Source organism: Doryrhamphus excisus, chromosome 7 (assembly GCF_030265055.1).
Source record: "Doryrhamphus excisus isolate RoL2022-K1 chromosome 7, RoL_Dexc_1.0, whole genome shotgun sequence".
NCBI lineage: Eukaryota > Metazoa > Chordata > Actinopteri > Syngnathiformes > Syngnathidae > Doryrhamphus > Doryrhamphus excisus.
Window position 1 is genome coordinate 10,658,640 of NC_080472.1, and position 22,115 is coordinate 10,680,754.

The 22,115-nt window shown below is 39.8% G+C and overlaps 2 protein-coding genes across 3 annotated transcripts in view; one reads left to right on the top strand and one right to left on the bottom strand.

Moving 5' to 3' along the window:
• The window catches only part of LOC131132127 (G-protein coupled receptor 135), a 44,586-nt gene extending 23,611 nt beyond the window's left edge, over positions 1-20,975 (bottom strand). Inside the window, exon 1 of the mRNA XM_058077442.1 lies at positions 20,909-20,975. The gene's annotated coding sequence lies outside the window, so the exon portion shown is untranslated. The remainder of the gene's footprint in view (positions 1-20,908) is intronic.
• Positions 10-21,569, top strand: enpep (glutamyl aminopeptidase). 2 transcript variants are annotated; one of them, XM_058077439.1, is made up of 21 exons: positions 10-64; positions 892-2,255; positions 2,363-2,504; positions 6,158-6,292; positions 6,393-6,513; positions 6,716-6,870; positions 8,567-8,680; positions 8,748-8,882; positions 8,977-9,042; positions 9,114-9,179; positions 9,244-9,404; positions 11,218-11,300; positions 12,530-12,666; positions 13,882-13,937; positions 14,029-14,179; positions 14,875-14,948; positions 15,028-15,132; positions 15,217-15,396; positions 17,061-17,201; positions 19,606-19,687; positions 21,001-21,569. In XM_058077439.1, the coding sequence occupies exons 2-21, from the start codon at positions 1,615-1,617 to the stop codon at positions 21,145-21,147; spliced, it is 2,892 nt and encodes a 963-aa protein (XP_057933422.1). In that variant the 5' UTR covers positions 10-64; positions 892-1,614; the 3' UTR covers positions 21,148-21,569. The 2 variants fall into 2 exon arrangements, with proteins under 2 accessions (XP_057933422.1, XP_057933423.1); XM_058077440.1 differs by lacking the exon at positions 10-64 and having other exon boundaries at positions 829-2,255.
• Positions 21,570-22,115: the final 546 nt, after the last annotated feature.

Consider the following 22,115-nt stretch of genomic DNA (forward strand, 5'->3'; position numbering starts at 1 on the left):
ACCATACATCTGTTTTTGTCGAATAAAGTGGTGAACAGTTCAATGGTCGCCATGGAGATTTGAGGTGATCTTTATGTTTTTGTTGGTATTTATACTCCTATTACATATTACTAGCAAATTTGTGATTTTGTCTTTGTAATTTGAATGATTTGTAGTCATATTCAAGTATTTAGCGCGCATTGCCTCTACTGTAGCTAACAGTAGCTAGCTACAGTTTGCTAATGACAGTTAGCTAATAGCTGAGCAAGCCTAACATCAAGAACAGTAATATAGAGTAGACAGTATTGCTGATGCCTCATGTTTATTGAGTGGTATTGTAGTACTACATAATGTGATATACACTTGTCCATTTATTATTTTAGACACTGTTTAGTGCTCATTGCCTCTACTGTAGCTAACATTAGCTAGCGCCAGTTTGGTAATGACAGTTAGCTAATAGCTGAGCAAGCCTAACATCAAGAACAGTAATATAGAGTAGACAGTATTACTGATGCCTCATATTTATTGAGAGTGGTACTGTAGTACTACATAATGTGATATACACTTGTTCATTTATTATTTTAGACACTGTTTAGTGCTCATTGCCTCTACTGTAGCTAACATTAGCTAGCTACAGTTTGCATTTCCAGGTCAACTTTTTGGCAATTAGACTAGAAATTGCACATTTTCTGAAATTTTACAAAAGTTTATGTGTGAGGTGGCACCCCTAAATCTCAATGGATTTCCTCAAAACTTTGCAAAAGACATTTTTATGTTCATTGGAAAAAAAAATGGAATGCCAGTCAAATTGATATTATGAATTTAAAATTTCCCATTCAAATTTGATGCACCCTAATGTACATATATTAATACTGTTTATTCTGTATATTTTGTATTTTCATTTTTTTATAGATGTGTCTGCACCTACTTCACCAAAATCATCATACCTGGCAATAAACCATTTCTGATTCTGATTCTTATTCAAAGGACCGTACTATCAAATATGCTCCTCCTTTTCAGTAAGCTTAGAAATTGTAAAAATGTCCCATGACAAATGCAGCAAGTCAGCAACTACCAGTAGCTGTTAAAGAGGACAAGCGGATGATAAAAAAATAAGCTCCTCCCCTTTGGACAGGTTTAATTGTGCAGGTGATGTCACGCCATGTCAACCTGACTGGTCATATGACTTCCTGTCACGCTGTTAACTGCATCATAACCACTCATAACCTTGAGTGGTGCCTTTCATACAGAACGGATGGAATGCTATAAACCCGATCCAAAGTTCAGGAATGAGATAAGACCCAGATTCCGTCCTGGGACTCGGGTTCATGAAATGTAAAAATACACTTTGTGTCTCTGATTGGTGCTTGCATATTGTCCTTGGTGTAAAAGCTGTGGAGACGTCGCTGGAATATGTACAGCGTTTCTTCTACGCAGTCTGTAGTGGAAGTTGTTTTTTTGGGGCGTGCTTTTTGTGAGTTCTTGCATGAGTCTTGGTTGGTCTTGGCCCCGCCCCTCAGCACCACAGAGGCCGGCCTTGGACCAGCTCACACAGCTAAGATTCAGACTCCCGGAGACTCAGCCTTCATTTGTAAGCTCAGCGTTTGAGCTGGACAGATCCTGGTTCAGATCCTGATGGCCGTGGACAGCATGGACCTGGAGCAGGAGAAGAAGCAGCACTGCATCCGTGGCAAGCATGTTGTCATCATCTGTGTGACAGTTGTAGTCTGTTCTTTAGCGGTGGGTCTCGGGGTGGGCCTCTCTCGGTCAGAATCTACCACAACCCCAGTCTACACCACGGCAGGTCCCACGGCAGAACCTACCCAACCTCCTGAACCTGGTAGAGGACCCTGCAAACCTTCCAATGACATCAGCGGGGACTGGAAGAACTTTCGCCTACCCAGCTATGTGAAACCCGTTCACTATGACTTGCTGCTGGAACCAGACCTTGTCGCTGACACCTACACGGGCACCGTGGAGATCCATGTGGAAGTCAGCAAGCCCACGCGCCACCTGTGGCTCCACATCAGAAATACGTTTGTCAGCGAGAAGCCCAGGCTAAAATTGCTGGACAAACATGGACAGCAGAAGCACGTGTCAGTCAAGAGCTGCTTTGAATACACCCCTCAGGAGTACGTGGTGGTGGAGGCCACGGAGGAGCTGCCTGCCACCAACCCTGGAGAGACGTACGTGCTGGGTTTGGACTTCCAGGGATGGCTGAACGGCTCCGTGGTGGGATTTTACCGAGTCATTTACACAGAAGGAGGAGAACCCAAGTAAGTTCTTTCATTCTTAGATTTCAGAGAGTAGAACCACCATCTTTATTCATGTCCTTTACAACCTGACAGTTCCCGGACTAATCTGTGGTTCATGCAATTCTCAGAAAGGTTGCAGCAACTGATCACGAGCCAACAGACGCCCGCAAGTCCTTTCCCTGCTTTGATGAGCCCAACCAAAAGGCCACCTTTAAAATCTCCATCATTCACGACGCCAACTATGGAGCTCTGTCCAACATGCCGCCCGAGGTATGTTTTACAATATCCATCTGTTTCTCACTAAATGAGTAGGGGGATGCTGGAGCCTATCCCAGCTGTCTTTGGGTCCACCCTGGTCTGGTGGCCAGCCAATCACAGGGTTAGGGTTAGCATCACCAATTGATAAATGATAAGTTCAATGACACTGCCCTTGCCGGGAATGGAAAACGGGGGCGCTGACCATTGGGCCAAATTTTACCAACCGCTCTAGCTGGCATCCGTTACAACAAATCTTAACTCAACGTGACAAACTCAGCACTTTTACCCTTCCTTTGGATTGCTGATGAAAGAAGAAAAACACCCCTGATTAACATTTGAAGACCAGTTGCAAGAATTTGGATTCTAAGTAGACCCTTAAAAGTCATAAAAACATACGTTAGTATAATACACTATAACACACTAGTATTGATCAATATTTGTTTCGCCACGCCCAGCCTTGGTTAATGTACTTATACTGTCTAAACCAGGGGTCTCAAACTCAATTTACCTGGGGGCCACTGGAGCTAGGGTCTGGGCAAAGCTGGGCCGCATCAGGTTTTTAAAAAAAAAAACAAAAAACGCATTTATTAAAAACAGAAAAATGCACTTTTTCAGTGCTTTGGTTCCGATTTTCTACAAGAAAAGCTCTGATAAAACATTCCACTCTTCTCAAATATCTTAATTTTTATTTTTCTGCACAAAATAAGATGAAAAATAAATAAACAAATCAAGAATAAAGAAAATCAATCAATCAGTCCTAAATAAATATAATAATAATAATAAAAGGGCAAATAATAAAAAGTTAAGAAAGCACATATAGTCGGTGGGTAGACAAATGATTTTTTTCAGATTAAAATGAACAAAGCATTATTAGAGCCCTGTAGACATGACAAAACACGACTATAGTCACATTTATACTCTTTTTATTTACAACATATTGCGCAACTGCAGGGTCTTGAGACACATGCTAACTCGCAAACTAGAGAGCTAGCGACCTAAACTGTAGCCTTCAAGTTATTTCCTTTAAACTTAAATAGGCAAAAACGTACCACTTCCACACGTATAGGGAGGATAACTATTAACAGTTGTTTAACCTTTAACATGAACATGAATCAAACGTAATAATTTTTTCTGGGTACATGATACCATACAGCAGCGGTCGGGAACCTTTTTGGCTACGAGAGCCATGAAGGCCAGATATTTTAAAATGTGTATCTGTGAGAGCCATATACATTTTTTTAAACATTGAATGCAATAAAATGTGTGCATTTTTATGTAAGACCAACAGTTTTAGATATAATGGGCTCTAATTATGTAGACCAGGCACACTACCCCACGCAAATGGGGTGTGGCCAGCACACTTTCGTGAGCAGCGCAGTGTCTAATAATAAATCAAATACTTGTTGCCATTAATACAACTTCTGCTGCTGCATGGTTTTGCACCATACTCCGTACACATATTTCATTCTTTTGGCAATCTTCGTCAGAAGGCTTAGTTCTGCAGCTTTAGCTAGGTGACTATTTGACTCAAGGAGGAAAGTTTATATTTACATGTTGACATCTCAATGACCGAGGTAGACGGCCGCATTACCCAGTAATAATCGAGTTTTGGTGTTTGACCTGGAAAATATCATCAGGAAAGATTGATATGGTCGGCCGTATTGCAGTAGAAAATAAATGGACGAATTAAAATGCATAAGAAAGTTGTTGATTTTGAATATTATTTTTAACAGTCATTTCCGTGATGTTTACTTTAAAATGTTAGCAAAAATAAATTTTTATTGTGGTAAGAAACGCTTGAGAGCCAGATACAGTCATCAAAAGAGCCCTACCTGGCTCCCGAGCCATAGGTTCCCTACCTCTGCCATACAGCATCCATATCAAACTTGTGCGGGCCGCACTAACATTAAACTTTCATATCAAGACGGGGGCCTCAAACTAGTGTCCTGCGGGCCACATTTGGCCCGTGGGCCGCGTGTTTGAGACCCCTGGTCTAAACTAAACCAAACCAAAAGGACACTAACCCTAGCCCATTTTATAATAGAAATGTAAATCAAATTCATCTGTGCAGACAAAGTACATTCTATAGACAATAATGATACTTTTACATGCAGAAAATGAAACAAAAAAATCCAAATCATATAACATCACTTTTACACAAAACATGAACACAAAAACATCAACAAAATGCCACAAAATAAACACTATTCTGCTGTTAAATATATTGAACTAAATATCGATATCACCCTTGATGTGCCGCCACATCGATAGACTGATGACGGAGCCACTCCCATCACTTTTACATATCTATTTACATACCTGAAATGGCAACACTTTTGACTTTAAGACAGGGGTCTCAAACACGCAAATGTGGCCCACAGGACACTAATTTGAGGCCCCCGCCTTGATATGAAAGTTTAATGTTAGTGCGGCCCTCGCAAGTTTGATATGGATGCTGTATGGTATCATGTACCCAGAAAAAATTATTACGTTTGATTCATGTTCATGTTAAAGGTTAAATAACTGTTAATAGTTATCCTCCCTATCCGTGTGGAAGTGGTAAGTTTTTGGCTATTTAAGTTGAAAGGAAATAACTTGAAGGCTACCGTTTAGGTCGCTAGCTCTCTAGTTTGCGAGTTAGCATGTGTCTCAAGACCCTGCAGTTGCGCAATATGTTGTAAATAAAGTATAAATAAAGTATAAATAAAGTATAAAAATAGAGTATAAATGTGACTATAGTCATGTTTTGTCATGTCTACAGGGCTCTAATAATGCTTTGTTCATTTTAATCTGAAAAAAATCATTTGTCTACCCACCAACTATATGTGCTTTCTTAACTTTTTATTATTTGCCCTTTATTGTTATTATTATATTTATTTATTTATTACTGATTGATTGATTTTCTTTATTCTTGATTTGTTTATTTATTTTCCATCTTATTTTGTGCAGAAAAATAAAAATTAAGATATTTGAGAACAGTGGAATGTTTTATCAGAGCTTTTCTTGTAGAAAATCGGAACCAAAGCAAAGTTTATTCATTTTTCTGTTTTTAATAAATGCGTTTTTTGTTGTTGTTTTTTTTTTTTAAACCTGATGCGGCCCAGTCTCACCCAGACCAGAGTTTGAGACCCCTGCTTTAAGACATAACATTTTTACATTTAACATTTTGGATGTTAACCGAAAAAGGCGCTACCCGGGGCGGGATGTTAACCGAGGTACCACTGTAAGTCCTTATGCATGTGTGTTCTTTCTTCTTCTGTAGCTTTGGTATTTCTGCATGTGTGCCTAATGCACACCCCCCGCCATCCGTCCCGTGTGGATGTGACTACTTACTGCACGCTATTCCCCCCCCACAAAAAAAAGCCCAAAGCTGGACAGAACCCGAGGGGACCGAAAGAACCTGCTCCCTTAAAAGAGACAAAGTTCTCACGACTTGCGGGCATCCCTCAAGTCTGTGCAGTGATGGCGGGGTCTTTCAACAGGACACGCCCCCCCAAAGCAAAAAATGCAAAGAAGGACCAGAGAGAAGTTCGTGAATACTAACAGCACAACCAACCTTGGCTCCGTTTTGGGGGGCTGGGGAATGTAGCCAGCGTCTCAGACTGAGTGACATGAACATTAGTCTCATTAGTCTTTTCCACTGTCCCCCCCTGTAACCCCCCCAGAGCGCACCGCGACGACTATCTGGCAACAAACTGAGAACCTCCTTCCAGAAGTCCATTCCAATGAGTACCTATTTGGTATGTTTTGCTGTGCACCAGTTCGGTCATGTGGAAAGAATATCCGCCCGAGGAATTCCTGTGAGTTTACTACAAATGGCATCACAATCGTTGATAGATCAATGATTAATTAATCAATCAGTCAATCAATCACACGTACGTATTACCTCTATCTTTCCAGCTGAGAATCTACGCCCAACCAAGTCAGTTATCAACTGCAACTTATGCAGCGGACACAACCAAGGTCATTTTTGATTACTTTGAGGACTACTTCAATATGACATACTCCATCTCAAAACTTGGTATGTTAAGTACTTGAATAGCATCTGTATTACTACGTATTCATAAGGTAAATCTGGCCTTGTGGTTTGAGTCCTACTGTCAGTCAAGTCAAGATATGATGTTATTGTCAATTACTAATCACCACTTCCTGAAAATGCACCACAACATTTCGTCAGCGTGGATTGTAGAGCATGTGGGTCTTTGTGTGTGTCTTTCATCCAGACAAGATCGCCATCCCTGACTTTGGAACCGGTGCAATGGAGAACTGGGGCCTGATCACCTACCGGGAGACCAACTTGCTGTACGACGAGAACCAGTCGTCGTCCTACAATAAGCAGCGAGTTGCTAGTGTTATCGCACACGAGCTCGTTCACCAGGTAATGCTCTTTATTCAACGGGAAATGGGCGTCATTTTGATCGAAATATGAAATTAATTTCCATCAACGTCAGGTTCAAACTCCTGTGACACTTGTAAAAACACTTAAATAACAACACTCAAAGTTACTCGCAGCGAGTAACTTTTAACTTTTTATTCTCTTTCGGGGGTCCCTACTACATGGCCGTGCAACTCTAAGGGGGGGGGGGCAGTTGCACGAGCTGTATTTGTTTGTCTATGTGTGTGTGTGTATGTGAGAGTCATTACTTTTATTGTTTTATGAGTTCTTATCTTGACACATTTTTGCAGGATTAACATGAACACCTGCAGGGTTGCTGTTGGTGCATTCAGGCACCTCCAGGACCTGGGGGTCTCTGGGGGTCTCTGATCAGGGTCACGGGAACATTTCTTCTTCAGCACATTCAAACTCCTGTGACACTTGTAAAAACACTTAAATACAGACGAGACGGGCAACAACACTCAAAGTTACTTGCAGCGAGTAACTTTTAACTTTTTATTCTCTTTCGGGGGTCCCTACTACATGGTCGTGCAACTCTATAAGGGGGGGGGGGCAGTTGCACGAGCTGTATTTGTTTGTCTATGTGTGTGTGTATATGTGAGAGTCATTACTTTTATTGTTTTATGAGTTCTTATCTTGACACATTCTTGCAGGATTAACATGAACATCTACAGGGTTGCTGTTGGTGCATCCAGGCACCTCCAGGACCTGGGGGTGTCTGGGGGTCTCTGATCAGGGTCACGGGAACATTTCTTCTTCAGCACATTCAAACACTTTCTATTGTCTAAGCAAATGGATATAAGGGTGATAACTAATGTTATGTTCAGTCTATGTACATTTTATTATAACAATTAATGACAAACATTAGCAAGGAAAGGCGTTTTATTTTGCTGGGTTATGTTAAATGTTGTACAATTTTTATGTATCTCTTCGTCCAGCAGAAACATTCGATTTTTGTCGAATAAAACATATTGTAAGTATTCCATGTTATCGTGTTACTACATGGTTACAGCATGTTTATACACAATGTTATTGTAGGGTTTTTTTAATCAGACTTTGTTTCTTTCGGCTTTTTCCTGATTTCGGAAAGATCTGCATTCTGATTTTGACTTGAGCGTTTTATATTCCGGACTATTGTTGTCTATTGTTATTATTCCTTTAGAAGGCTGTCTAGAACAGATAAAAGCTGGGAAAGATGTGTGTTGTCGTCTTGGAAATAAAGCGCAGTTTTCCTTTCCTGCTTCTTTTATCTTGATCTTATCTTATCTTTGTACTTGATCTGCCTTCACGTAAAAAAAACGAACGATCTGGCTGGTAAATTATTATTTGTCCGAATGTTCACAGAATGACTTCAGAGGCGACGCTTCTCAGTTCTTTGCCGTTCAAGCTTTATATCGTGTGTGAATCCTGGAAGGAGATAACAGCCGTGATAAGGGCGTTGTGTGAACCGTCCAAAGATAAACGAAGGAGGCATCAGTGGGTCACGTGCAGCACGAATATGCACGTGATGGTCACATTGTAGTCCATTATTTGAGCAATGAACCCCCAACTTTGGTTATGTTGTAAATGATGATGATCTCCCAAGCGAAGAATCGAACCTACATGCTAACCACTTGCGGTGGTTACATAGTGGTTACAATTGTTACTGTGAATAACGCCCGTGTTGTTTTTCTTGCAGTGGTTTGGGAATATTGTGACGATGGATTGGTGGGATGACCTCTGGCTCAACGAAGGCTTCGCTAGCTTCTTTGAGTACGTCGGCGTGGAGAAGGCCGAGGCCAGCTGGGGTATGGTGAGTTTAAGCAGATAGAGTCCACTTTAAAGATGTCTTACACTGACGCCTCCATTTTGTTACGCAGCGGGAAATCATGCTCATCAGCGATGTGCTTCCTGTTATGGTGGATGATGCCCTCCTCTCGTCCCATCCAATCATCGTGGACGTGTCCACCCCGGCGGAAATCACCTCTGTGTTTGACGCCATTTCATACAGCAAGGTTTGGAAGCATCGGAAATCGACTTTCTTGAAGTGGAACTGACTAAAAATGGAACTATTACTCCAGCTTTTGATGATGTTTTCATTTGGTCCAGGGAGCATCCATTCTCAGGATGCTGGAGGACTGGATGGGGAAGGACCCGTTCAGAGATGGCTGCCGAGTAAGTCGGTTCTCATCTGATGCATTGTTGTCAGATTTATGTAACTTTGGACTTCTTTCTTTGTCCAACAGAAATATTTAAAAGACTACTACTTCCAGAACGCCAAGACGGCCAACTTTTGGGCTTCCCTTGCAAACGTGCGTTGAAACGTCTTTCTGGTGGGTTGTCATCCTGACACAACAGACATTGTCATCCGTTTAGGTGAGTGGGCTGCCGGTGGCGGAGGTAATGGACACGTGGACCAAACAGATGGGCTACCCAGTGGTGGACCTCACCGTCACAGAAGCAAAGGCCACACTGAGCCAAAAGCGTTTCCTCCTGGATCCTAATGCTGATGCCAACCAGCCTCCTTCACCTCTTGGGTAAGAAACGGAACACTTAAACGCTTAAAGGGATGCTTTTTGCCCATTTTATACCGTTTCCTGTTTGATGCCGATCCTGAATGTTATACTGTATGTCTGCCGATACCACTGCCATTGCGATACCTTATGAAATTTGGCCATACCCAACTCATACCAGTTTGGGTCGGACCATCCCAACCATCGACATTTTCAATTTTATTAAACATGTTTGGAAATTATGGAGCTCTGTCCAACATGCCGCCCGAGGTATGTTTTACAATATCCATCCATTTGTTTCTCACTAAATGAGTAGGGGGATGCTGGAGCCTATCCCAGCTGTCTTTGGGTCCACCCTGGACTGGTGGCCAGCCAATCACAGGGTTACAGTTAGCATCACCAATTGATAAATGATAAGTTCAATGACAGGAATGCCCTCACTGGGAATGGAAAACGGGGGCGCTGACCATTGGGCCAAATTGTAATTTTACCGCTCTAGCTGGCATCCGTTACAACAAATCTTAACTCAACGTGACAAACTCACCACTTTTACCCTTCCTTTGGATTGCGGATGAAAGAAGAAAAACACTCCTGATCAACATTTGAAAACCAGTTGCAAGAATTTGGATTCTAAGTAGACCCTTAAAAGTCATAAAAACATACGCTAGTATAATACACTATAACACACTAGTATTGATCAATATTTGTTTCCTTACAGCCTAGCTCTTACAGTGGTGCCTTGGTTAATGTACTTAAACTGTCTAAACCAGGGGTCTCAAACTTGCGGCCTGGCCCACGAGACGCTAGTTTGAGGCCCCCACCTTGATACCAAAGTTTAATGTTGAAATGCCAGCTTAAAGCTGTGTGCACACCGGACACAATGAACATGATTTTGCCCCGCCCATAGTGTTACCCTACCCTGTTACGCCACCCTGTTTTGCTTTGGATTAGCAATGAAGCTAAAGGCTTATGACGCTGGGTACAAATAAATGCAGGAAATGATTTGGAATAAAAGGGAAAATACACGTCAAGATAAAGCATCTCATCAAACATGTTGTTAAAGTTACCACGCTGCTCCCAGATGGAACTGAGTACCATGCTAACTTGCTAATTGGGTACAATTATTAAGTTTCATTAATGTTCATGTTAAAGGTTAAATAACTGTTAATACTGTACATTTCAATCTGAAGAAAATCATTTCTCTACCAACTGTATGTGGTTTCTTATGTTTTTCTTATTTGCTGTTTTATTATTATTTTACTTATTTATTACTGATTGATTGATTTATTGTCTTTATTCTTAATTTGTTTTTTTATTTTTTTTATCTTATTTTGTGTATAGAAAAATAAAAATGAAGATATTTGAGAACAGTGGAATGTTTTATCAGATATTTTGGTGTGGAAAACCGGAACCAAAGTACTGAAAAAGTGTAGGGTATAGCAGAAGCAAAAGCATTGAAGATAGTTTTTTTTATTGATTTTTCTTTCCAGTTTTTAATAAATGCGTTTTGGGTTTTTTTTTAAAACCTGATGCGGCCCGGCTTCACCCAGAACCTAGCTCCGGTGGCCCCCAGGTAAATTGAGTTTGAGACCCCTGGTCTAAACTAAAACCAAAAAGGACCCTAACCCAAGACTATTTTATAATAGAAAATGTAAATCCAATTCATCTGTGCTGACAAAGTACATTTTATAGACAATAATGATACTTTTACATGCAGAAAATGAAACAAAAAGTGAATAAACATCAGGAATAAAACCTTTACAATCACAACAAAATCCTGCAAAAGTACAAGAATATACAGTATTTGAGTATTTGATCTTAGTGTTTTTACCCATAGTTACGTGTGGACCATCCCGGTCAAATGGCATTCTCTGAGGAGTGATAAGAACATGTCAACCATGTTTGACAAGAGCAGCACAGGTAGGAGGTCTCACTCCCTTCACTGTTTATTTGTTTGCTTATTTATTTGCGTTGTGGCGTTACTGCATGCCTGAGATGGATGGGTAGGTCCATGGGTTCTACTCTGCTTCGTGCCTGAAGGAGCATGAGGTTGACCATGACAATATTCTATAGAGATATTCAATACTTCATGACATTATTCACTAGTAACAACCTTGATTTCCTGCTGCCCCAGTAAGGTAAGACCCAGACACTAAAGTATTCCATAGACCATCCCCAAAGCACCGGAACCTTGCCAGACACTCTGTAATACCCCAGTGAAGCTAAAGAAAGCTAAAGATGTGAAATGACCGAGGGACCAGGGACCAGGGACCAGGGTGAGGACTTCTAGTCCCATAATAGGACCCTTTGGTCTCCAAGTTATAATTTATTTATAGTCTCTCCGATCGAGCTGATGCCAGGCTCGGTTGTCTGTGTTGCTATGGTACACTAGAGTTGCAACAATTAATCGATGATTAATCTATTAAACTGTTTTGATGTTTGATGACTAATTTTTTATTGATAAAACTAAATATCCTCTGATTTCAGCCTCTCAAATGTGACTATTTAAGAATTTCTTCCATGAAAGCAGACCTATTACACATCAGTTATTACACATCAGTTATTGGCCGAACCAATAACTGTCATACTGATTTGGTTCATACGGATTTGGTCCGTCTAGGGACAAACCAAATAATCGATGATTAATCTATTAAACAGTTTCAATGTTTGATGAATCATTTTTTATCGATAAAACTAAATATCCTCTGATTTCAGCCTCTCAAATGTGACTATTTTAGAATTTCATCCATGAAAGCAGACCAATACACATCAGTTATTACACATCAATTATTAGCCAAAACAATAACTGTCATACTGATTTGGTCCATTTAGGGACGAACCAAATAATCGGAACAAGAAGCTTCAGATGAGTCAGCTAAGAAAATAAGCAACCCTCATGTCTAGCGACTAAGGGTACAATGCTATACGTCCGTTTACCGGAGGAACAGAAACCAAAAGCTCAACCAAACCAATTTTAGGAAAAGAGAAGACACTTGAAACCATAAGCACTGAAATGGACCAATGTTCATACTAAATAGTCTAAGAGTAGCGTATGCGATGAATACTTTCATAAAACAAACATCTTTATTTACGGTAGCAAAGATCTCATGGAGTTTTGGCTTCCACTCGCATCTTTTCATGTCTTGCAGAGCATGTTGTAAACGACTACTCACCTGCAGTAGATGGCCTTCTGAAGGTCAACAACGATCACATAGGATTCTACCGAGTCAACCACGAAGACCACATGTGGAACACCATTAGCCAGCAGCTTCGAAGCAACCACTTGGTACGTCCTGACGCACGAGCTTACACACATGCTAGCTTAAAATGAAATAAGGGAATTGTTGGAAGGACAAAGTGTTTGGTTAGACTCAAAGTAAAGCTAACACTAAAACTGTTATGCTTGGTGAAAAGACTCAAACCAAACAAATTCCAACATTTGCCGAAACTTCTGAACGAGCCTGGAATCGGGCATTTTAGGTGGCAACAATCACCCCCCCAAAAAAAGACGCAATCCTGGAGTTGCTACTTCTTAAGTTACACCACATGTCAGTTCATCACTCATGGGCATGAATATCATATTCATGATTTCTTTGAAATAGTGATGTCTCATATTGGCTTTTTTGCCAAGAACCAATACCCCGATATCGTCCAACTCTTAATTTCCAATCATGATATCATCCAATATTGATACTGATATGTTATGACATATCTATATCTGACATATATACCATTTTATGACATATCTGACATATGACATACGTAGGTGTGTTATATACATTCATTCATTCATTTTCTACCGCTTTTCCTCACAAGGGTCGTGGGGGTGCTGGAGCCTATCCCAGCTGTCTTTGGGCGAGAGACGGGGTACACCCTGGACTGGTGGCCAGCCAATCACAGGGCACATATAGACAAACAACCATTCACACTCACATTCATACCTATGGACAATTTGGAGTGGCCAATTAACCTAGCATGTTTTTGGAATGTGGGAGGAAATGGGAGTACCCGGAGAAAACCCACGCATGCACAGGGAGAACATGCAAACTCCACACAGAGATGGCCGAGGGTGGAATTGAACCCTGATCTCCTAGCTGTGAGGTCTGCGTGCTAACCACTTGACCGCCGTGCAGCCATTAAATTAAATTAAATTAAATTAAATTAAATTAAATTAAATTAAATTAAATTAAATTAAATTAAATTAAATTAAATTAAATTAAATTAAATTAAATTAAATTAAATTAAATTAAATTAAATTAAATTAAATTAAAGTACCAGATGGAGGGGTAGGATTTAATAAGCTTTGCTTCTTCCTACTCCTTTTGGACATGTGGAACTGGGAACTGATTATGGGATGCACTCAATTGGAATCTGATGCATGTTCAAATGAAATAAAACCATTACCATTACCATTACCATTACATGTGTTTTATAGTTATTCTTATGGAATATCGTATGACTAAATGCTTCTCAACGTGTTTTTATTTCCTTGTTAAAACAGGAGTTTGATGCAGCTGATCGCACAAGCTACATTGATGATGTATTTGCTCTTGCGAGGTAAAGTACTAAAGTACCCATTCTAATGGTACAGTAGTACACGGTCGTTACTGACCTGCATACTGGAAGGTCAATGTTTGGACTCGCTCAGGGCAGACATCATCGACTACGGCCACGCCTTCAACCTCACCATGTATCTGACCAATGAGACGGACTACATCGTATGGGATCGAGTGGCGTCCTCCATCGCGTACGTTCGAGACATGTTGTCCGCCAATGCTGGTCTCTATCCAAAGTTTCAGGTGGGTTAGCAAAGACGTTTCTTTGGTTTTGTATGTGTACTCGAGGAATCCCTCATTTATCACAGTTAACTGTTACAGACCCAACTGTGATAAGTGAAGTTCCACATAGGACACATAGACAAACAGTTTAGTGTCTCCAATTAATATGCATATTTCTGGAGGGTGGGAGGAACCGGGAGTACCTGAGAAAACCCACATTGGGACATGCAAACGCCCCACAGAGATCCCCAAACAGAATTACAGATCCAGATCTTCCAGAGCTCCTAACTATGTGGCCAAGATACCAAACACTGAGCGCTCGTTCAAGCACACAACAAAGCAGAAAATCGGAAAAAATGCACCCCAATTTCGACAAAATGTAGTCCAAGCAATGGGAAGGGGGTCTGTCCAGGCAACGTCACTTCCTTCTTCTTCTTCTCCAGTTTCCGGTATTGGAAAAAGGTAGAAGGTAGATCTATGTCAGCATTGGAGTACACGTCTATACAGGAAATAAACCATCTAATGTTACTTTCACAACAAAAATAACTATAATATAAATATGGCTGTGTTTTGGGGACATGAGGTACTTTAAATGTGCTTTGCTTTGCTGGTTTATACTATAATAAACATATACTATGATAATATACTATGAAACTATGAAATCTAGTATCATCCCAAGTCAATTGTAATGTTTTTTGTCTCCTGCTTTGTACTAGCAAGTTTTTGGCGATCACGTAAAAAACATTTCAACTGAGCTTGGCTGGAATGACGAAGGAACGCAGAGAGAACGGTACGTACGTCAGACGTGATTACTGGCGTTTCATCTTCCGAAGTAGGTAGCTGTGTAACGGTTGCTGTGTGGTTTACAGGCTACTGCGGGAGACCGTGCTCAGCATTGCTTGTCAAATGGGAGATGAGGATATGCTGGATGAAGCCTCGCATATTTTTAACCGCTGGATTAATGGAAGTCTCAGGTAGCGTGTCCCAAACTAACATAACATGCTAAATGGTTCTTCGGAACAACGGGATTCACCTTAGCAGATTGTTTTCCTTCACAGCAACGTGGCAGTGAACCTGAGGTTGCTGGTATATCGTTATGGCATGAAGAACACCAAAGAAGACGTGGAAGCCAAATGGAACGTTATGTTGGACCGATACAAGATGGCTACCTTGGCTCAAGAGAAGGACAAGCTGCTGTATGGACTGGCCTCTGTCCAAAACGTCCAGCTTCTCTGGAGGTAATTCAAATACTGCATTCCGGGGCAAGACTTGACTCCAAAATGATACGACAATTGTCCCTCGTTTGTAGCGGCTGATTGGTTCCAGACCGGACTGCGATGACTGAATTAGATTCAATGTTAATAAATGGAATATTGTCATAACAAATCTGTTTATGACGTCCAAATACGCCATGAAGACTTGAAATAACACGCCTACGCTCCAATTGTTCATTGTTTACACCACACTGCATAACTCTTCTACTCCAGATGATGCTAGCTAGCATGTTAGCAAGCTAGCGAGCTAACCAGCTAGCCTCTAATTTACTTATTGTAATGTAAGGCAATCTCTCGTCAATGTTTTGTGTCATTACAGCCGCCCGACGACCGGAATACTACATATCACTGGGATTTGTATTTTTATTCAACTCAATTTTTCTTCACTGTAAAGCGTTTTTGAGGATTCTGAAAAGCGCTATACAAATAAAATGTATTATTATTATTTATTATGATTATTATTATTTCAAAATGTTTTGACTAATAGACAATAGTGTACCACGAAAAAGCCATAATTATTAATTAATTAATTATCAAGTAATTATAAATTAATTATTAATCTATTATTAATTAATTATAAACTAATTATCAAGTAATGATCAATTAATTATCAATTAATTATACATTAATTATAAATTAATTATCAAGTAATTATCAATTATTATCAAGTAATTATCAAGTAATTATCAAGTAATTATCAAGTAATTATCAAGTAATGATCAATTAATTATCAAGTAATTATCAACTAATTATCAATTAATTATCAAGTAATCAAGTATACGATGTGACAACCCTCACAATGTCATGGCTTGATTATTTCCCTCTTATTAATTATTATTATATTAATATAATATTAATTATTAATTAATTATTAACAAGAGGGAAATAATCAAACAGTGATATTGTGAGGGTTGTCACATTGCACTTCAAATTTCGCCACTTCACTCTGTCATGGTTTGCAAAAATATGCAAATGAACAAATCATTACTGTTTCATGATTGAATATGATTTATTATTACACCAGAAATATGCATATTCAACCTAAAACCCAAGCTAAATGAACAAAATACAAATTTCAGGCATTCAGAAGACTCATTGACTGATGACATTTGTCAATAAGCGTCGGCTAGTAAGCACTATTGGTATTCGTCAGGAAGGGCATGCAGAATAATGAAGGACTCAAGCCAAAAAAATTTGTACGCGGAGCAGAAATATCCGCTGTGGCGACCCCGTAATCAGGGAAAAAGACGAAAGAAATGTAATGTTTGATGAGACACACAAGCACCAGACTTGATCACTGGAACAACGGGCTTTTATTGCAAGTTTGAATTATCAGTCAACAATAATCCCTAATAAAAATCCCCAATAAAAACGTGAGCTAAGTCTGAACCCCCGACGTCACTTCCTGTGCACATGTCCGGAACGCATTTTTGCAACACATGACCACAAGTCTTGTTTATGTCTTAAATGTCTTATTTTCTCTTATTATGTCTCGCCCATTGCATAATACCAATGTAAAGGTGACTATAAGTTACTATAGGCGTGCTACCTTGTGTCTGCAAGGCTCTAGTCCTGTACTGTATTTAGTTTCTGTAAGGCTCCTGACTAACTATTCTTTTGGCAAACAGGCTCCTGGAGGCCTCTAAAGATGAAACTGTGGTGAGAAGCCAGGATCTGTTTACCCTCGTCAGATACGTGTCCTACAACTCTTTGGGTCAGACCATGGCCTGGGACTGGACCACGCTCAACTGGGACTACCTGGTTAACAGGTCATTGGAACATTGATTGTTTTCTCCTGTTGTACGTATGATAATTCAGGTTTATGATGATGAGGTTTATGATGGTTTCATGTGACCATCACAGGCATTCAGCAGTCAGTGAGGGCTGTTACGATTGTTATAAGGAGTTTTTCCAGGGAACGAAGCAGGGATTGTAACGATAACATTCAAAACACACTACTTTGTAACTCAAAGTAAACATAAAAACACGGTCATTTCTCTGTCTCGACATTCTGGTTGATCACTCCTTGAAGCAACAAAACAATAAAAGACGTGTGAGAAATGCTACAGCAATAACCAATAACAGGTCATGTGATCATCTTACACCATTAGACTCGGTTGAACAGTAACCGTGTGGTGAAAACTACTACACGTCCAGTAGGGTGCATCAAATTTGAATCGGAAATTTTAAATTCATAATATCAATTTGGCTGGCATTCCGTTTTTTTCTAATGAATATAAAAATGTATTTTGCAAGGTTTTGAGGAAATCCATTGAGATTTAGGGGTGCCACCTCACACATAAACTTTTGTGCTGCACAGTGCCTAAAATAATAAATGGAAGTGTATATCACATTATGTAGTACTACAGTACCACTCTCAATAAATATGAGGCATCCGTAATACTGTCTACTCTATATTACTGTTCTTGATGTTATACTTGCTCTGCTATTAGCTAACTGTCATTAGCAAACTGTAGCTAGCTAATGTTAGCTACATTAGAGGCAATGAGCACTAAACAGTGTCTAAAATAATAAATGGACAAGTGTATATCACATTATGTAGTACTACAGTACCACTCTCAATAAATATGAAGCATCAGTAATACTGTCTACTCTATATTACTGTTATGAAATACTATTAGCTAACTGTCATTAGCAAACTGTAGCTAGCTAATGTTAGCTACAGTAGAGGCAATGAGCGCTAAATACTTATAAATATGACTACAAATCATTCAAATTACAAAGACAAAATCACAAATTTGCTAGTAATATGTAATAGGAGTATAAATACCAACAAAAACAAACATCACCTCAAATCTCCATGGCGACCATTGAACTGTTCACCACTTTATTCCCCAAAAACAGATGTATGGTGGCACCCCTAAATAATCATGTATTGGAAAAATATTTTCTATGTGTTGTTTCTACATATATTGGAACACTTTTAGTACCCAGCCATATCAAAATTAAATAATTGTGTTTTTTGATGCACCCTAACGTCCGGCAATAAGGATTACGTCCCTCAAAAACATCAAAATGGTCCATCGAGAGAAATAAAGGCACTTAAAGGGGAAGTGCACTTTTATGCTCATCATGCCTAATCCTTATGTGAACTTTGAACACATATTTATTTCTCTTTTCTATGCATTCTAAGAAGACAAAGTAGTTAATATGAGCTATCTAACAATGTACATCATTGGGACACACCGATTTCGACAAAGGTTGCATGGTTTGTTATCCATGCTGTAATGCTGCATTAACACGTACACCGATGATAACGTCACAGTTGCAGTATCTTGCCCTATGCCCAATTCCCAAAAAATGGAAATAAATATGTGTTCATGTTTCACATAAGGATTGGGACTGATAAGCAAAATTCCAAAAAAGTGCAGTTCCCCTTTAAAGTATTTATGTATATCCAAAGTGGACCGTGTAGCCCAGGGGTCTCAAACACGCAAATGTGGCCCGCAGGACACTAGTTTGAGGCCCCCGCCTTGATATGAAAGTTTAATGTTAGTGCGGCCCACGCAAGTTTGATATGGATGCTGTATGGTATCATGTACCCAGAAAAAATTATTACGTTTGATTCATGTTCATGTTAAAGTTAACTGTTAATAGTTAGCCTCCCTATCCGTGTGGAAGTGGTAAGTTTTTGGCTATTTAAGTTTAAAGGAAATAACTTGAAGGCTACCGTTTAGGTCGCTAGCTCTCTAATTTGCGAGTTAGCATGTGTCTCAAGACCCTGCAGTTGCGCAATATGTTGTAAAAAAAAAAAAAAAAGAGTATAAATGTGACTATAGTCGGGTCTCACAACGTGATCAGATTTCAGGAAAAGTCGGATGATAATAAATACATGAATTTAGGACAAAATAAACCAACATACGTTTGATCATCCCGCCGGACGCCATTTATGTTGCCATGTTCACGCGTGGCGGCTTTCCTTATCTACTGGATCCAAACAAGCAGGAAGCGGCTTCACTCTATTGTTGCCTTCGGTCCGGTTGTTCCGTAGAACACTGGCATGAACGGAGTGAGGAGGCGGGGCCTATAGCATACACAGGAGTGTAACAGTAGAAATAATATGACTAGATTGCAACATCTTTGTACTTTTCTTAAAAGTCTCATGATCTTCCGTCACGATGGTGATGTTGACGAACGTTTTTCCTTGTCCAGATATACCATCAACGATAGAAACCTTGGACGCCTTCTAAATCGACTGTCAAGCAGCTATAACACGGAGCTCCAGCTGTGGAAGGTAAGGCCACGAGTCTTCCAGCTGTCAATCAATCATCCGCATCATTGTTTAATGAGCATGTGTCTATTATGACCGTGCCTTGCTGCATGGCTCCATGGTTCAACGCTCCTTAGGAGTCGTTTTATGGCATCACAGGTTGCTCGTTACACAAACGACACGCACAATAAGATAATGATTCACTTTTGACTCTCCGAGACTTCTTAGTTTCATTTATCAAGTACTTTTATGAAGTGAAAGTTTATTTGCTGGACATTCATGGAGGTGTCAGCTCTTATACTTTGTTGTAAAAGTCGCATCCCTTCCCGGTGAGCTTGGATATATAATGCTCCATCTTGGCAGTTCAATTGATTCGTTCGTTCAGCACAGCATACAAATATCTGTCATGCAATTCAATCTCTATGGAAGGACAGCAGTGACAAGCACCTTCCAGAATCAAGAATATTGATATGACATTGAAAGACATCAAACTGGCTGTCGAAGGTCATGGCGTATGATTAAGGTTTCTGTCACATGACATAGACCAGGGGTCGGGAACCTTTTTGGCTAAGAGAGCCATGAAGGTCAGATATTTTAAAATGTGTATCAGTGAGAGCCAAATACATTTTTTAAAACATTGAATGCAATAAAATGTGTGCATTTTTATGTAAGACCAACAGTTTTAGATCTAATGGGCTCTAATTATGTAGACCAGGCACACTACCCCACGCCAATGGGGTGTGGCCAGCACACTTTCGTGAGCAGCGCAGTGTCTAATAATAAATCTAATACTTGTTGCCATTAATACAACTTCTGCTGCTGCATGGTTTTGCATCATACTCCGTACATGTATTTCATTCTTTTGGCCATCTTCGTCAGAAGGCTTGGTTCTGCAGCTTTAGCTAGGTGACTATTTGACTAAAGGAGGAAAGTTTATATTTACATGTTGACATCTCAATGACCAAGGTAGACTACCGCATTACCCAGTAATAATCGAGTTTTGGTGTTTGACCTGGAAAATATCATCAGGAAAGATAGATATGGTCGGCCGTATTGCAGTAGAAAATAGATGGACGAATTAAAATGCATAAGAAAGTTGTTGATTTTGAATATTTTTAACAGTGATTTCTGTGATGTTTACTTTAAAATGTTAGCAAACATACATTTTTATTGTGGTAAATGCTTGAGAGCCAGATACAGTCATCAAAAGAGCCCTACCTGGCTCCCGAGCCATAGGTTCCCTACCTCTGACATAGACGAACACCGCTGCTCGCCATCCGACTGTGGATGGCAGTAAACATCATCTTTGAAGTTATTGTTGTTTTGGGATTTTTCAGATGCAGCATTTCTTCAGTCTGAATCCCGATGCCGGAGCTGGGGAGATGGCGAGGAAGCAGGCACTGGAAACTGTACAAAATAACATCCAATGGATTCAGAGGAATGAGGACGAGATTAGAGTGTGGCTGGAGAGAAATGGCTCCTAACTTGATCATATACGTATATATTGTACTATACTGTATGTACTGTACTATACTGAACTGTACTATAATGTTCCTTTGACTCAGACTTTCCTCTATGAGCCACTCGGCTTTGGTTTCTATTCATGTCACAGTGTTCAACCCACATCTCTGGTTGACTATGAAGCGTCCTTCTTCAAGAGAGAACAATGGTAATTAAAGAGAGAAGGGCAGTGTATCTGGAAGTAATCAGTCTTTTAGGGCACGTATGAAAATTTCAATATGATTTTGAGAATTTTGCTCCCAAATGTTTTCACAAAAGGTTGAAAGAACATCTTTGATTTTACTGTAAACTCAATTTATTTTAATGATGGGAGTCGTTAGGAGTCATCACTGAACCGAATCAGGTGGGAGTCGAGTCACAGTCGCAAGCCTGTCTTTTGCCTCTTTGTCTGTTGGGTACTTAATAATAATAATTATTATTAAAATAATTTTTAATAATTATTTTTTTTTTTAAATTCAAAATATTTTTAATAATTATTATTCATTCATTCATTTTCTACCGCTTTTCCTCACAAGGGTCGCGGAGGTGCTGGAGCTTATCCCAGCTGTCTTGGGGTGAGAGGCGGGGTCCACCCTGGACTGGTGGCCAGCCAATCACAGGGCACATATAGACAAACATAATTATTATAAAAAAAAAAAATAATAATAATAATAATAATAATCATAAATCAGTCTTGACAAATGAACTACAATACTGTCACATTATAATGCAGTACTCTAATAAAATAAGTGTAACATTCAGGTCATTGAATATTTCCATTATTTGAGTCACATCCACTTGATCAATGAAAGTGACTCTTTCTCCACCAACCATGAGTCTTCTGGTGGGTTCATGGTTCATCTGGTCCAGGAAGGGAAAGGCTTGTTGATGGGAGGCAAATGACAGCCATGTTGCTTTTTCCAAGGGCAAATACATTTATGGCTCGTTCTCC